The sequence below is a fragment of the Callospermophilus lateralis genome, chromosome 4 (genome assembly GCF_048772815.1).
Source record: "Callospermophilus lateralis isolate mCalLat2 chromosome 4, mCalLat2.hap1, whole genome shotgun sequence".
Lineage (NCBI taxonomy): Eukaryota > Metazoa > Chordata > Mammalia > Rodentia > Sciuridae > Callospermophilus > Callospermophilus lateralis.
In genome coordinates, this window is record NC_135308.1 from 106157527 (window position 1) to 106176087 (window position 18561).

General features: G+C 34.4%; 1 protein-coding gene across 3 annotated transcripts in view; it reads right to left on the bottom strand.

Annotated features, from left to right (window-relative positions):
- Positions 1-3438: 3438 nt before the first annotated feature.
- Scaf11 (SR-related CTD associated factor 11) overlaps positions 3439-18561 on the bottom strand; it is an 83775-nt gene continuing 68652 nt past the window's right edge. Inside the window, exons 7-15 of one of the 3 annotated variants that reach the window (XM_076854351.1) lie at positions 17947-18005; positions 17452-17561; positions 15871-15972; positions 13647-13729; positions 9491-12187; positions 8403-8746; positions 6975-7193; positions 6498-6617; positions 3439-6240 (exon numbers count right to left, since the gene is read on the bottom strand). In XM_076854351.1, the coding sequence (XP_076710466.1) occupies positions 6094-6240; positions 6498-6617; positions 6975-7193; positions 8403-8746; positions 9491-12187; positions 13647-13729; positions 15871-15972; positions 17452-17561; positions 17947-18005 (3881 nt within the window). In that variant the 3' untranslated portion in view covers positions 3439-6093. Of the gene's footprint in view, positions 6241-6497; positions 6618-6974; positions 7194-8402; positions 8747-9490; positions 12188-13622; positions 13730-15870; positions 15973-17451; positions 17562-17946; positions 18006-18561 lie in introns of all 3 variants that reach the window. The other 2 variants (XM_076854352.1, XM_076854350.1) reach the window with 2 other exon arrangements.

Here is an 18561-nt window from a genome sequence, read left to right on the forward strand (position 1 = left end):
GTAGTCAACTGGATAAAATGTAATACTTTTGGGAGGCTGAACAACCCTTTTTGGTGGAGGCAGCATACTGGGGATTGAACTCTGGAGTACCTTATCACTGAGCTACATCCCTAGTTATTTTCTTTCTTTTTTTTTCTCTGAGATAGGGTCTCACTAAATTGCTCAGGCTGGCCTCTCAAACTTCCTCCAAATAAGCTGGGATTATAAACACATGCCACAACATCCAACTCGTGAGCAATCATTTCAAAATGCAAATCTGATCATGTCAAATACCTATTGCTTAGCTTTTCTTAGCATAATGTTGCCCTAAAACTACAAATCTTCATTCCTGCCATTGTAAGCTTAAAGTTGCTGTGCTACTTCTGGCTGGGAACTTTTGCACCTCCTTTTTCCTCTACCATCTCATTTTTTCTCTTTGACTAATTACTTTTTAGTTCTTAGCTGGAGTGTCATCTCCTTCAGGAATTCTCCCAGATCACACTTATGTCCTATTACATTGGACACTTTGAAAGCCTCATAGCCCTCCCTTCTGTACTCGTATCAGTTATATCTGGTTTTTTTTTTCTTTCCACAATAGCATATAGCTCCATAAATGTAGGTGATTTTGCTTATTCTCTAGTGTGTAGCATACATCCTCTATTGAATAAATGTAGAATAACATAACCTAAACTATGCTACTGGATGATTACTCTTTGGTATCTAATAGTTAAGACCACTGAAAGATGAAAATGAAAACAAGACGGGAAACTTAAAGGAGCGATTTTGGTACAAAGGAACATAATAGTAACAGGTGAAAAAGACAAAGAATTCGTTTAAGATGACTTCAATATAGGGGTAGAGCACTTGTTTAGCATGTGTTGAGGCATTCTTGGCACTGAATATTAATTAATGTCCATGAACAACTAAAAAAATGTTTTAAAATAAGTCAAAAAATGGTACTGGGGGCATGACTCAATGGCAGAGCACTTATCTAGCACTGGCAAGGAAGCCCTAGATTTGATCTCCAGTACAACAGAAAATAAAGGTTGGGAAGTGCAGGAAAAGGGGCATAGTTAGACCCAATAAACCTCCCTCCCCCATGCAAAGTGAATCACATCTTCTACTTTATTCCCTACTTATCAGTGGTTAACTCCCATGTGTTACTACATTAGTGTACATGTGAACTCAATGTAGCATACCCATGGACTTTGATATCTACCAATCCTAGATTTAAATCTTGGCTCTGAATCTTAGCCTTGTAACTAGATAAATGTTAATCCTTTATGCATATCAAATCTTCTCAAAGATAATAACTAGAAATGGCTTTATTTACAGAGGTATACAAAATGAAATGTTCCACAGTGACTGACACATACTGAGAATTCAATAAATGGATTATTAATTATACTTTTCCTTAGAACAGTATGGTTAAGATCAAACTTGACAATACATATGAACATTAAAGAACTGCCACATAGTAGGTGGGCAATGTTTGATGAACTGAATGTTCACTAAGACATTCTGAACAAAAACTAATCTTAATATGCTCAGCACCAAAATCAGAGGTGGAATTAAAGATAGAATATAAGCACAGGTACATTAAGTATTGAACCCATGGTAGGACTATAAAGCAATATATTCCCTTTAGACAGCAATTTAAAATGTATATATCTGCAATTCAATGTAACCTACTAGTATACAAAACAGGTTAAACAAATAAGTCACATAACATAAGTTTTGTTTTTAACAGCCAAAACCTACATATAAATGTCACATTAACACAGGAGCATGACAATCACTAGACAGAAGGGGCACATTTGTATGTACTGATAGTAGAATATACCATCAATATGATATATTGAGAATTTGGACAAGAATTACTCTGGCTTTTAATGGTGGTATAGTTTTCTATTAAACACACACACAATTTTTCCCCCTCTACTGGGGGTTGAACCCAGGGGTTCTCTACCACTGATCTGTATCCTAAGCACTTTGAGACAAGAGTCTCATCAGGATGCCCAGACTGACTTCAAACTGTGATCATTCTGCCTCAACCTACTCAGCAGCTGGGATTGCATGTGGGTACCATGGCACTATGCCTGGCCTATACAGATATTTTGTTTGTTTTTGAGGGGGGTATCGGGGATTGAAACCAGGGGTACTTAACCAGTGAGCCACATCCCCGTCCTTTTTACAATATTTTATTTTAGAGACAGGGTCTCTCTAAGTTGCTTAGCACCTCACTAAGTTACCAAGGCTGGCTTTTACTTCGTGAGACTGGAGATGGAGAACAATTTAGAATATAATTCATATGCTGAGGGAAAGATCCTTAAAACCTCTTTTCCTACAACCTTAAAAACATTTTTGTAAATGCACTGAGGAGTAAGAATTATACAACAAATGTGTACATAATTATTTTTAATTTTTTATGGGAAAATGACTGACCAACACTTTGTAATTCTAGGATAACAATTCCAAGATAACAATCTGAAATGGGTACAAGATTTATCTATAAATATCTTTGTATTAGTAAAAAAAAAAAAAAGTACTTTACTGATTTATTCATATTTGTAAAAACAAATACCCAACAGTAGAGGATTGTCTTAAGAGTACATCTAGCCAGGCGCAGTGGTACATGCCTATAATTCAAGCAGCTGGGGTGGCTGAAGGAGGATCATGAGTTCAAAGCCAAACTCAGTAACTTGGCGAAGTACTAAGCAATACAGGCAGACCCTGTCTCTAAATAAAATATTGTAAAAAGGTTGGGGGATGTGGCTCACTAGTTAAGTACCCCTGGTTCAATTCCCAATACCAAAAAACAAAAAGTATATAGGCCAGGTGTGGTGCCATGGTGCCCACCTGCAATCCCAGCTACTGGGGAGATTGAAGCAGAAGGATCACAATTTGAAACCAGTCTGGGCATCTTGATGAGAATCTTGTCTCAAAGTACTTAGAATATAGATCGGTGGTAGAGAACCCCTGGGTTCAACCCCCAATAGAGAAGGGAAAAGTGTGTGTGTGTGTGTGTGTGTGTGTGTGTGTGTGTGTGTTTAACAGAAAACTATACCACCATTGAAAGTCACCTTGTAGAGTAATTCTTATCCAAATTCTCAATATATCATTAACTGAAAGGATAGGTCACAACACAGATGCAAAATTATCAACATTAAAAATTGCTACCTTTGGCTAAGGTGATTTTTCTCCTTTTGTTTTTCAGTCTCTTTTACAAATTTACTAATAGCTTTCTAATTTCCTATAATGACTATGCAATTAGAAAAAAATTCTATTAAAATGGATGTTCATTGCTAACTCTAATTCTTTAGGAGTGTGCACATTGATGTAGCCATGATGCTAGTGACTCTGATATAAATACAAGAAATTCTTCAATACATGGTTGGAAAAGGGCTATAATAAAGTAATCATTTCCCAGGAAACTTAATAAAATGGTAAAGACACTACTTTGTTTATCAAAAGAATTTATTAGAAAATATTACACACTACATATTTGTTAAAGAGTATTGTTTCGGCAGACAGCACTCCAACCTCGTACTACAATGTTTCAGACCCTGGGGCAAACACTGTGCTTCTGAAGCAACATCTTTTAGATGGAACATTCAAGCAGTACACAGTGTGGCTATTTAAAGGAAGGTAATGGAGAAAATGTGGTAATACCAGAACAACAACAAAATCACAAAACTTTTGGAATGTTAAAATAATGAATAACTACTATTAGTCTCAAAATTCTAGGCATCTCTATAGCCTAAAACATCAGTCACTCTGACTCTAATTAACAGGGACCAAGGTCCCAAAAGTCAAGACAACAATAATCTTGATTTTTAAAACACAAACAAAAAAAGGAATCTATAACCCCATAAACTGTCTTTTATTAAGCCTGTGCACATGCAAAATTAATGTGAATTTCTGAAAAAAAATAATGGGAAATGTTCAAGAAATGTGTATCTTTTAACACACAGCACACATTTTCTAATTCAATCTTAAAACATTTCAAAATTTTAAGTTTAAATTCTCATCCAGTAACATTCTTCCTTATTTTAAATGCAGTCAATTAGTGCCCCAACCAGATTTGGAACACACACGAATTATTTTCAAGAATGGTGGAAATACCTCATGAGAATTCCACCAAAGGCATGAGGCTTTAGCTTTTCCCCACATCACCTAAATCTTTCTTCGAAACTTCATTTTACTTGTCTGCAAAAGTCCAATGGTATAAAGCAAATTATAAAATGTAACCCAATCCCCAAATGTCACTGAGATAAAATGCAGGGAAAGCACGCATTGCATGACTTAACCAGCTCAGGCACAGCAATTTGCCACAAAATTTTCAGTATGAACTCAGTTACAAGATCACACCATTGTTTGACAAAGTTCTAAACTGAAACTGAGGAGGTTGCATTGATATTTGAAACTGTCTTAATATTTTATTAGAAGAAATACTTCTAAACTTCTTTCCCCATCGTAATCTAAACACAAACTTGAATTAAAAATATATATGTAATTAAAATACTATATTACAAATGCCCAGAAATGTAGAATGAAGATCGAAAACTGCTTGGAAATATTTTTAGGATTACAATCATAACCTAACAAAACATTACTAACTAGCACAATCACTATGAGGGTCAACATTTCAAAATATTTTGCCTATCAAAGCTAGCACCAGGAAAGTATTATGCACAAAAAACTGAGAAACAGATCATCTTTACTTTAGAAAAACACAGTTCTACAGAGTATTGCTCTCACTAGTTTAGCTAGTAAAAGGTCTCACTAGAGGCATACATTTACCTTGGGTCCACTAACCTAGTTCCCAAATATTTGGTATCTACTGAAAATTGTTACTGGAATGAAAGACAGTTTATCACAGAAAGAAGCCATTTTTTCTTTCAAGATGCCAATTAAAATAATGGCATTATAAACATTTTAAACTTACCTTTTAAAAAAAATTAACATAATCTAGTACTTTAAAAAAAGAGTTACAAAATTACTAGTCCCTGAAAGGCTAATCAAAACTTCACTGCTTCATTGCCTCTTCCTCTTCAAACACAAGTTTCAATGTTTACAATTTTGCAACATGGCTAATAGCCATTATATGATCACCTAATAAATCAACACTTCATTCACTATAAAGCATTTGAGGATTTCTTATATGTGAAAAGAATTTTATCAGTGATTAGACAAATGAGCACAACCTGAAGCTAGCAAGTGAATTTTATAATTCAACCTTTGTCCCAAAGAAGGGGGGGGGGGGGTCACCACTTAACAGCAATTCTCCAGTTGGCACAAATAATTTATCATCTCTGATGGGTAGAAAATATTATGAAGAAACATAATTTCTATAAAATCAACACTTTTTTCAAATTGGTCTTCTAAATTCAACAAAGACTTGGAACTGCCAAAGTTGAACCTAACAAATCAAACTGCTTTATCTCAACTGGAGAAGAAAAAAGGCACAAAAGAAAAACAAGCAGCATAACCTTTATTTGGTGATACAACAGATAGAGTGTCTCAAAGTTTTGAACACTAAATTTTACGTATGTGATAATTTGTTTCTATCTAAGCAATTTATTCAGATATGTGCTTTAAAAATACACATTAGGAACCCTGCAATTGGTATGTTCTGTTTAATAAGAAATATTTTTCATGGTAATACATTATTTAACTTTCTATAAGTAAGGGGGAAAGTCATAAAGATCATATTTTATTTTTTTAGTCTGACAGAATAAATGTATTATATATATATATCTCTTCCAAAACCAGTGCACTTAGAAATTTCTAAATTATGCACTCCATTATTCTAATCAAAAAACTGTACATCTTCCAGTATCCACACTATAACACAATCCTAATAAAAATGCACATTCTTTAAACCCTTTCCTCTCCCTTGAATTTGCTTTATTTGGGTTTGGGGGGTTGGATATATAAGTTGCAGTGCAGAACTATATTTATTTAGAACAAAACATTATATCCTACATTAAAAAAAATAATTTTATCAAAACCAAATTTCAGTCACAGTTATGTATGATTTTCAGTTAATGGTACATGTTGAAATTGCACTTTGCAGATATCTTGATAATGTCCTTTATAGCGCTCCCCATTTCAGCCTATGTTTTTTTCAGTAGACACGGGTTCCTCCAGAGTTTTCTTTTGGCTTCCCTTCCGTGAATATTTGTATTTGTCTACATAGGCTTTTACCAGATTTGCCACTTTAGTAGAATTTACTTCTCCACTCTTACTATGACAAACCTAAGAGAAAAGGGGGGGAAAACTTTTTTCATGCTTAAAGGGATTAAAGAAAAATGGAAAGTTTTGTGAAAATAAATAACCCCCAAAGAGATAGTAATTTTCATGTTGCATCTCTCACATGAACTTATTCAAAAGGTAAAAAAGCAGACAAGAATTAGTAGGAGCTAGCTTTTATTAATTAAATTTAAACATTCCTCTATTAAAATAGAGGTGGTTCAAAACAGTATGCCCAGAACATCACTAAAGCTATAACTTACTTTATCTACTGCTTTCCGTACAATCTCTTTATATTCTTCCTTGGTGATATCTTTATTTTGGTAAAATGGTTTAATAGCCAATTTTACCTCTTGTGCTGCTTTTTCTTGAATTTGCAATTTCTGATGAGAAGAAAATGTATAATTATTAGCTACCAATCACATACTTTTAAAAATTTCTTTAAAAACATAAAATTGAAAACACCACACACCAACATTTTTACAAAAAAATTCTTAAAATATTAGTATGACAAATACAAAACAGTAAATAACATGTGTCAAATATTGATAAAAATAATTATGTAATATTACCAGTAATTCACTGAGCATCAACACATCTAGATAGAACCCTTTAAATAATAATGGAATTTAAGACTACTAATAATAATTTCCGTTCACCACTGTACAACAGAAAACTGATATTTTTTTCATCTTTATCATATATAGAATTATGTAGGTTGCTCTCAACTTTGAACTTGCCTTGTCTGTCTTCGAGCTATCTGCGCTGGCTTCCACTGTAACACTTACTTTGCTTTCTGCCAATTTTACAGCAGCATTAGAGGCTTTGCTGTGACTTGATGACGAAGTATTACCAGAACTTGGTCCCTGAATTGTTCCCATATTTCCTGGGGCTGCTGTCGGAGCAGGCAAGACTGGTGTACTCATGTTATTACCTACATGAGAAGCACTAGGAATACCCTGTTTTAAAGAGTTATCATCAGTTAATAGATTACTTATAGTCCAAAGAAGTCTATTAGTCATGTATTAGAAATAACATTAAAAAAAACAAAAATGATTCAACCTTAGTACTTAAACACAAAGATTCAAAATATGAGAAATGCATATTTCAGATCATTTATATATACAGAGCTGTTTCAAGAAAAATGAATAACATTTTTAAATGGTGCCTTATTTAAATATGTCAAGATGACTTTTAAATTATATATGTGTATTACAATGTTCTCACAGCAACATAAATAAGCAAGGAGAAAAACAGCATTTAAAGAGGTGTATCTTTCTGCAAGACTCTTTAGAAATATTAATTAAAGTAAATGCCCCTACTTAAGGACTGAAGAAAATGAGACACTGATGTTAAATGGCCTGAAGTGTGAGTTCACAGAAAATGATAAGAAACCAATTCTAAAATCTCATTTTACCTACTCTTCCAACAAAATCTTATTGTCATGATTCTAGAATTTCTAAGGTAGATATAAAACTATAAGCAACACAATCCAAAATTATTCAGATTTTCTCTCACAAAGGTATTTCTTCCTTTTTAGCATGGTGAATTCATGAAAATGAAACATAGATATTGGTAATGAATAGCTTTATCTAGCATTTGTCCAAGCGTCATAATACAAGCCTGATCACAGTAATCACTAATTTCCACCACCCAGTACCAAAAATTCAATTAAAATAGGGAAACATTTTAAAGCACCTTTTACTCTATTCTAGTTTGACTCATAATTTGGCCTTATTTCCCACCTCTTGGCAGTACTAGAAATTGAATCTAGGGCCTTGTGCATGCTAGGCAAGCACTACCACTGAGATATACCCTAAACTTGCAATCCTCCTGCCTAGGCCTCCTGAATAATGGAATTACAAGCATACACCACCACAACTGGCATTATTTGTCTTCTTAATCTGACAAAGACCCTGTTGGATATAAATAATGGCATACATGTAGCTTGCATGTTCAATTAATTTTCCTACTTAGGGACTGGTGGCAGAAGTGTTGAAAAGGAAAATAAAAAAAGGGATTATGAAGGTTCACCAGAAATAAACAATTGTTTCTAGATGCTAAGAAGCCCTTCCTTAAATATTTGCCCCCAAGAGCTAAAATATTTATAATGTTGATATATATATATAATATTTATGTTGATTAAACTTGAGCTCCTAAAAACATACCTGCAACTGCTTTCCATCTGGCTGTGAAGCAATGTAGCTGACTTGTTGAGATGGAGGGGGAGGGGGTGGTGGTGGTGGCAGTCCCTGAGTTACACTGGTAGGAGCAGCTACCTGCATGAGAGGCACTCCTGTGTGGAGATGCAAGGGTAGCTGGGGATGAATGTTAAATGGATTGCGTTGGATGTTCATCAAAGGGGCATGAACACCCATTGGATATGGGAAGATATTCATAGGCTGGTGTGCACTCATTTGTTGTTGCATTACGTTCATTTGTGGTTGCATCATATTTACAGGTAGCTGAGAACCATCAACTTCTTGGTTTGTTTGGTCTTTTAGGTTAGAATCTATCAAAAGAAAAAAAAAAACTTGTGAAAAAAAAAAAGTTATAAATCTCTTCAAACACAGAAGCAAAGAACCAACGATTATAGTAAAATTAAGTAGCAAAAGACTCAAGTATACCAAAACCAAGATCTAATTATTTAATCCTGTCATATCTAAAATAATGCAGAATGGTTTTCTAATTAAAAAAAAATGTCCAAAACATAAGTTCACATGATAACATACATCAACAGCAACAAAGAATCAGTAATTCAAGAAGCTTACTAGTTAAAAAACGTTATATAAAAATTGATTACTAAATTACAAGATCAATTTTTAATATTTTGAACTGTTTTTTTCTTTCATGTCCATCATAAGGAAAGATCAAAATTAGAAGAATGACTTATTTGTATGAGAATAATGATCAATAAAAATTCAAATGTGCACATTTGAAACAAATGTTAATAGAAGTTAATTCCCAAACACTTCTATGTAGTAAACAGTACATAAATACTTAGGACACTAGCAAACAGCAAAATTTGGAGACTGTGTGGGTTTTAAAAATAAATACTGACATATATTATGTGTATGTGTATGTGTATATGTATATATATACATATATACATATGTAATGCAAAGTGATTTATAAACTAGGGTTCAGCTTAACATTATAAAATCTATAAATAAAGATCATTTCAATTCATACCAGTTTTATATTTATAACCTTTTTCTTCAAGTAAAATACTATCAACAAGTAAACAATATGTTACCCTGTTCAGTTGTTTCCTCTTCTTGTCTCATCCATCCAGACTGTGGACCTGAAGAATTCCTCCCTCGTCGTGAATAATAGTTTTGTACATCTGCTGGCAGAGTCTTTCTCACAGCCCAACTAGATGCAGATGTCCACCCTGATCTATCAGCTGGTGTATCAAATGAGAACTCTTGTTCATTTTTCCGCTTATAGGGTGGCTGTTCCATGTACTTGAAAGAATCATTCCCTGAACTATTTGAATTCCCTGAGAGGGGTTTTCGGCTTTGCCACCTATTTTCATTCTGATCTGTGTAGGCAAAACTACCTCTGTAAGTGCCTCTGCCACGGTTACCTCTACCACGGTTAGACATCCAACCTGAACCAAAGTTTTTATTCCAAGAATTCCCTGAATTTTCATTTCTATTTTCTTCCCAGTGGGAATCTTTCAATTTTTCTGAATTTCTGGTCCTTGGATCAGGCCCAGAATTAATTTTTTCGGTTACCCAACTGGGACAGTCATTTCTATGTTTGTCAGAATTTGGATCATCAGCATCTGAACTGATATCACTTTTTTCTTTTCTAGTATTTTCATTCTGCTTCTCTGGGTCATTCCTTCTGTACCGATCATTTCCTCGTGGACATCTCCAACCATCATTTGTCCATCTTTCCTTCCACCGGGGAGAGTAGCTATCTCTTTCATTTCTACCAAATGATGAACTTTTACTTTTTGTTCTAGACCGTAATGGCGACCTAGAACGAGATCTGGACCTGGACCACCGTCTAGTTCTTCTTTCTCTATCACGATCTCTCCTCTGTCCATCTCTATCATTTTCTCTTTCTCTGCTCCGGGACCTCGATTTTTCTCTTGAGGAAGAATCGTTCACTCTTGACTGTGATCTTTGGTTCTCTCTAGAAATATCTCTTTTGGGGGACAGTGATTCAGATCTTCTACCTTCCCTGGCACTATCTCTTTTTGGAGACCGAGACTGAGAATGCTTCCTTTCTTTTGTCATATCCTTTTTAGGGGACTGAGAACGAGATTTTTTCCGTCCTCTAGCAGATTCTTTCTTAGGAGATGGTGATCGAGACTTCCTGCTTTCTTTTCCAGTATCTCTTTTGGGAGATGGAGACTGAGACCGCTTTTTTTCTTGTGTAGAGTCTTTGTTAGGAGACCAAGTAGTAGATGGAGAATGAAATCGTGATCTCCGAGTACGAGGCTTTTTGGCTTTATCTGTTGTATCTAATGAGCTTTCAGATGGCTGAGATCCAGTTTCAACCTTTTCATTAACAGGATCTGAAGATGGCATATTTTCAGAAGAGTGTGCCACAGAAGTTTCATTTAATTGTTTAGTATCAGCATTTACAGATGATTCAATTTCAGATTCATTTTGGTCACTGCAAAATGAATCACACTCCATGGGTATCATTTCATTATCATCCTCACCGAAATGTTTCTGTATCAGTTCTATGTGTGTGTTGGGCAATTCTAGAGATGTAGGATGTTCAACAAGAGATTCAGTATTTTCTTCTAAAGATTTGTCTGATTTGGTGTTAACGTTATTTTTTAATAAATTATTTTCAGAGTCTTTAATACTACCCAAATTTTCATTTTGTGAAGTATCACATGTTGCAGCTATTACTGCATCACCAGTTTCAACATGCCTAAGTAACTGAATCTCTGTGCTCTCAAAAGATTTGCTGCCTGCTGTTTGTATAATTTCACCATCAAAACATTCTAACTTTGGGTTCACTACAATCTCTTCTGTTTTTACTGAAGAATCATTATGATCAATAATTACTACTACAGGACTTTCTACTATGTCTTTATTAACAACTGACTCTGAATTCTCAAGTTTCTCATCTAGATGGAGACTAGACACAGATTGGTGTATCTCAATTTCAGATCTTGAACATTTAAGAAAATCATTTGGAGAATGATCTGAACCTACAACTATCTTTACCTCTGATTCTGAAGATTCAGATATCTGGTCTTGATTTTCCAAAGGATCACTTCCTTTTTCAAAAATATCTTTAGAAAGCTCACTTTCTAAACACAAAACTTTACCTTCTATACCTGAACTCTCAAGTTTATTTTCTTCCTCCTCTCCAACTAACACAGGAAGATCTTGAGTAGATTCAGAATACGAAGGTTCCTTTTCCTCTACATCATGATTCTTGCTACATTCCTCACTTTCTTCTATTTGTTCACTGTAGCTTTTCAAACAATTAGCAGACTGATTTTCTACATCTGTCTGCAAAGAACAAATGTCACTACTTTCTACATCTGATTGCTGCTCTTTCTCTAACACAGGTGGTGTGTCAGATTCTGCTGTTTCTTCCTCTACTGAATCACTAGAAGATGATTTTTCAGGGGGAGGTATAGAACTTCGGAGTTTCTTTTTTAGTATAGGTGGTTTTCTTCCTCTTCTTACAGGCTTCCGTTTTGGAGCTTGTCTTTGCTTTTCTGACTCAGCTGGAGAGGAAACACTTACAGAAGGGTTACTATTACCTGGGGCATCACACCCAGAATTACTTGATACTGGGGATCTCTGAGACTGACTGACAGTCTCAGCTCTTGTATTACGTGTAGATCTTCTTGTAGGAGTTGCTGTTGCAGGTTTTCGTCTTGATCCTCTAGTATTTGATGTGCTAGAAGTCTGCTTCTTTTCTTCTCCTTCCTGGGTATGTGTCAATGTGCATCCCTTGATAGAAGTACCTGATAAGATAGGGAAACAATTAAAAATGTTTTTAAAATGTTGCAAAAACTGACAGTAGGTTTGGCTTAAGTTAATTTAGTATGAGTGGGCAATACAATGAAAAAATACTTGTGAATCAAATTATAAATAAGTGAATAGTTACTAACATCTGAGTAATTCAAGATTTCATCAGCTTTAGTAATGCTATTGAAATAAGTTATAACTGTACTTGAATCCATGTGGGCAATTTAACATGGGGAAAAAAGTAAAATATGCTTAGTCAGATACTATTTGTTTAATAAGCTGTTACTATCTAAGCAAAAAGAAAAACTGTCAAGTTAGCAATAAGTAGACAAAGACTCAAACTGCTTCTTCACAAATAATTTATATATGCTACTTCTAAAGAGCTATGGTTTAAATACTAAAGCCCTAAACAGAAAGGAGACTTCTTGTCCCTTCCCCAAAGCCTTGAGGTTGTAAATTTCTAAAAACTCTAAAATAAATTTTCTAGTTGGAACCATTTTTTCTTTCCCCCAGTACTAGGCTCATCACACATGAGAGTCAAGAATTCTTCTACTGAGACACATTACTAGACCTTTTTATTTTATTTTGAGAAAAGGTCCAAGTTGCCTAGAACTTGCAATTCTCTTCCCTGAGTCTCCCAGAAAGCTGAGATTACAGACATGTGCCACCATACCCAGCTTGGGACAGATTTTTTTTTTTTTAATTGACAGATAAAGATGTATGTGTATACTGTGTAGAATATTCTGAAGTATATATACACTGGGGGATGACTAAATCTAGCTAATTAATTATACATTATTTCACAGTTATTATTTTTGTGCTGAGAATACTTTGTTATCTATTCTTGGCATTTTGGAAGATTATAATATATTATTAACTATAGTCCCCTTGTTATACTCAAGAGCTTTTGAATTTATTCCTCCTAACTCAAATTTTGGATCCCTTAACCAATATCTCCCGGGTACCACCCCCAAGTACCACCACAGCTCCTGGAAACCACCATTCTATTCTCAGCTTTATGAAATCAAATGTTTCAGATATCACATGAGTGAAATCACATGGTATTTGACTTTCTGTCTCAGCTTATTTCACTTAGCATAATATCCTGCAGGTTCACCCATGTTTTTGCAAATGACAGGATTTTCTCCCTTTTTAATGGCCAAATGGTCCATTGTATGTATCTAAAGTCATGCATGCAGATATGTATGTATATAGATAGTGGACATACTCACATGCATATATACACTCTAAGTTGGAATGATTTTCAAATCAAGTCACTATTCAATTATTAAGTAAATATCTAAAGTTATTATAACTTACTGTAACTTATTTTAATTCATGACATTCAGATACCTATGAAATTGGAAGAAGCTAATAATAACACAAACAATAATTATTTTTTAAAATACAAAAAAGTTTCACAAACTTTACCAAAATTTTCTAAAGATACGGTACTTGTTGGAAAAATAGTTCGTGGCAACACAGAAGAAATGAGAGGAAGAACTTCTGTTTCAATATCCCAAGGTATAAAACCAATTCTGAAAATTCAAAACAAAATAGATATTTGTGTTTAAATTCTTTATAAAATTAGACCAGTAATCAAAAACTATTAGTTCTCCAAATCTGGTTAGCAATACTAAAATAAACTTTTTTGTCCAAGTAACTAAAAATCTAACTTCGAGATTATTCATTGCCCAAAGTTGGCCACCAACTGGCTACAATGAAAAAACATTGAAAAAGCACATTTGCATATTTCTTCTGTTAAATGAATGTAAAGAGATGAAAGCAACTTAGTACAATCAGATAATTCTCTTGCAAATAATACTGTCAATATTTTTTCCATATTTTTATTGGCACATTATAGTTGTACATAATGGTGGGATTGCGTGTTACACATATTCATGCATGCAGAAAATAAAATTTGGGCAATATCATTTCCAAGAATTTCCCCGTTCCCTCCCCTTTTACCTCTCCTGTTCCCTTTCCTCTACTCTACTGATCTCCTTTTGATTTCCCTGAGACATCCTTCACTTCCAACTTTCTTTTCTTTCTTCCTCTCTAGCTTCCATATTTGAGAGAAAACATATGACCCCTGCCCTTCTGAGTTTGGCTTATTTCTCTTAACATAATGGTTCTACCCATGTTCCTGCAAATGACAATTTTATTTTTCTTTATGGCTCAATAAAACTCCATTGTATACCCCATTTTCTTTATCCACTCATCTGTTTATGGTCACCTAGGCATTTTCATAATTTGACTATTGTGAATTGTATTTGTCAAGATTTTGTTTTAGTTTTTGTTTTTCTAGTCCACTCTGCACATAAACTTGGAAGTATATCAACATAAAATAAGATGCATAGATTTTTTTTTTCTTTTTCATACCAGGGATTGAACTCAGGGGCACTTCAGCCACATCCCTACCCCTATTGTATTTTTATTTATTTAGAGACAGAGACTCATTGAGTCGCTTAGTTATCTCCCCATTGCTGAGGCTAGCTTTGAATTCTTCCTCCTGTCTCAGTCTCCATTACAGGCGTGGGCCACCACATCCAGCTAGATGTACAGATCCTAAGTGTAGAGTTTGGTGACTTTCTCCCAAAGTATCTGTATAACTACGAGCCCAATCAAGAAACAAAACATTTCGCTCTCTCCAGAAAGTTCCTTCAAGTTCCTCTGCACCATTCTTCCTCTTCCAGACAACCAGTGAATTAAATTTCATTGCTCTATTATAAATCCTTGATGTAAGGATGATCTCTCTTCAAAGTTCTCATTCTCAGTATCCTTATCAACCAGTGAAGACCTTCCCCCTCCCCCAATTTTCTTAATTTAAATCCAATCTACTTCTCAAGCTCCTTTTTCTTACTCATATATATTTAATTTAGTTCTCTTAACAAAAGACTATCTTACTCATTATTAGGTGACATTCTGAAGAGGAAAAAAACTAGAAAAACAATATGTAACTTGCATATGTACAAAAACATATAACTGTAAGGAAAGGTTTCAGAGTATACTTATTTGAACTTCCTAATTTTACTTCTATTTGCATGCCATCATCATTCCTGGAGGGAAAAGGTCCTATACAGACCTATCTTACAGTGACAGATAAAATAAAGTCACAATGTTATAGGGAATAAATATGATTTATTTTTTAGTGAATAAATATAAAACTCAGGCAGAGCCCTTAAACTGTAGGTGGGAGCTTGGTTTATGTATGTAGCATGTGGAACTACACTAGTAGCTCCACATCTAAAACTAAAAACAATGAACTAGATTTCAGAAAGTCATGAATGCCAGAATAGACTAGACACTTGATTAAATAGTTGTTTAGAACATTTTTGAGAAGGAAATATATTTAAACAATTCAGCAAACTAATGGTAAGACTGAAATGTTGAAAGAATAGAGGAAGGATGACAAATCTAAATGTTTTTATTATTAATGAATCTTAGTAGTCTGATCCTGTTCTCCTTTAAGTGAAGCTAGCATATAAATATGTAACTTATTACTTCCCAAAGGGTCCATTCAATTATATATTCATTTGGCATTTTAAATACCTGTTTAACTTACACAAAATTTCCTCAGGAAGATAACTATCTAATAAAGCTCTCTTATAGTTAAATTTTAATGATAACTTGTGTGCATGTTAGCATATAAACACTTGAATAAACATCTTTTTTTTACCTTCCAATTCCAGGCAGTGCATCAGGAAACCATGACAATTCCAGTTCCTGTCTCTTCTGCCTAATCAATGCACTGATTTCACTGACTTCTATAAATTCTGTACTAAAAGATAAATTTAGATCTTCATCAGAATTCCAAAAATAAAAATTTGGAGTAACAATTGATTATCCCAAGAATAGCAGTAGTTTTTATACCAAGCATTATGGATCACACTTATAAGCATAAAAATTATTTTCCTATTATAACACTTTCAAAATAAACTCACTCCTGGGGCTGGGGCTGTAGCTCAATGGTAGAGGATTTGCCTAGCATGTGTGAGGCACTGGGTTCAATCCTCAGCACCACATAAAAATAAATGATAGTCCATCTTCAATTAAAAATATATATATATATATATATATATTAAAAATAAATAAATAAACTCATTCCTAAAATAAGAAACTTTTTTTTTTTTTTTTTAAACTGTGGATTGAACCAGGGGCACTTTACCATTGAGCTACATCCCCAACACTTTTTATCTGGGGACAGGGGCTTGCTAAATTGCCCAGGCTAGTCTCAAACTTATGGTCCTCTTGCTTCATCCTCCTGAGTCTCTGGGATTAACAGGCATACACACCCACAACTGGCAGTAAGTAATATTTACATATTATAAATCAAAATTATATTTAATTGAATCCTAAAAGCGATGCTGTAATGTTTAAGCTGCACAGTTTTTGTTTTTGTACTAGGGACTGAACCTGAACTCAGGGATGCTTCTGAGTTATATCTCTATTATTTTTTGACACAGTGTCTCACTAAGTTCTTCAGGGCTTTGCTAATATGCTGAGGATGGCTTCAAACTTTCGATTCTCCTGCCTCAGGCTCCCAAGTCACTGAGATTAAAGTGTGCGCCACCACACCCAGCAAGGTACAGACTTCTTAATTAAGTGTTAATTGTTAATTCACCCTAATAACCCCAGTAATGAGAGAAATTCTAGGTATTGTACTTTCCCACTTTAAGTACACCACAAAAGAAAATAAAGGAGGTTACAATTACTACAAACAAAAATGGGTAATAGTTTGGCTTTTGGAAAGGCTACTCAGATCAATTGCTTCTGTGACACTTTGTCAAGGTCTAAAATTAAATCATACAATCTCACCTTGTTGGTTTAACTGATTGTTTGAATATGATTTTAAAGCCCCAATTTAATCTTCAAACTACATAAATATCTACTGAGCATCTACATGCCAGTCACTATGGATTCAAAGATGACAACTTCTCTAAAGAGTTCCACTTCATTAGGTACTATTCCCACAATGTAACAAATACCTTATAGGTTTCCCCATCATTTAACATGATTGTATAGAACAACATCTTATTAATGATAACAAAGTCCACAGACATACACAGGCATTGCATAAAGAACAGCTCCCCAAAATATCAGGTTTTCTCTTTGCTAGAGCCAGTTTGGTAAAAGAAACAAAAAACAAGGTGAGCCTTCATAATCCGTATTGAGCACAGAGTTAAATTCCCACCAAGTTCATTATACTGATTAAAACATCAACTAGAAACAGCACAGATTAAAAGAAGAAAATACTAACCAGTAAGCTCTATAGGTAAAAGAAGATTCTCCAGTGTGACTACTAGAAGAAAACATATTGGAGAAAAAATTTCTGTAGCAATGACTTGCACACTGATTTGATCTTGGAGGCTAGAAATGTAAAAGGTAGTTAGTCAAACAGGAAACAAAACTACTTGCATAATAAGTACTTAATAGTCAACATAAAATATTTTTATATCTGAGACACTAGAGTTATACAGTATATAACCATAAAGTGTTATTATCTAAGAAAAAAAATTTTTGGTGGTGGGGGACACCAGGGATTGAACCAAAGGGCACTTAACCACTGAGCCACATCCCCAGCCCTTTTCATTTTTATTTTGAGACAGTGTCTTACTAAGTTGCTTAGGGCCTCGCTAAGTTGCTGAGGCTGGCCTTAAAATTGCTGCCTTCCTGCCTCAGCCTCTAGAGTTGCTGAGATGGCAGGAGTGCATCACCACACCCAGAAAAAAATTTTTTTTTTATTTCAACAAACCTTATTTATCTTTATTGCTGCATTTTTCTTTCCTCTCACTTTACTGTATGGAGATATTCCTGTACAAAAACACAAAAGGACTTAGTTACCTTAATTTTTATTTTAAAAGGCTGTAAACCTTTGATACTGGCAAGAGAAAGTTAAAATATGTAGAAAAGCTGCATCTGTAATAATAATACTTGAATTTACATACTTTCCAAAATGCTCTTTTTATCCCACCCTCTTCCCAACCCCCATAATAGGGACTGAATCCAGAGCTTTGCACATGGTAGGCAAACACGAAGCTAGATTCTCAGTTCTTTTTAAGACAGGTTCTGGCTGTTACCCATACTGACTTTGAGATGTGTGATCCATTTGCCTCAGTCTACCAATACTCTCTTATCTTGTTAAGTCACAGAGATAAGGAAAATATAAAAGATCACAATAAAGAAAACTGCTGGGCTGAGGTTGTGACTCAGAGCTCTCGCTTAGCATGCATGAGGCACTGGGTTTGATCCTCAGCACCACATAAAAATAAAATAAAGATATTGTGTTTACCTATAGCTAAAAAATAAATATTTTTTTAAAAAAATGCTATACTCAGAGGATATGGCTATTAAAATTCTAATTGACATA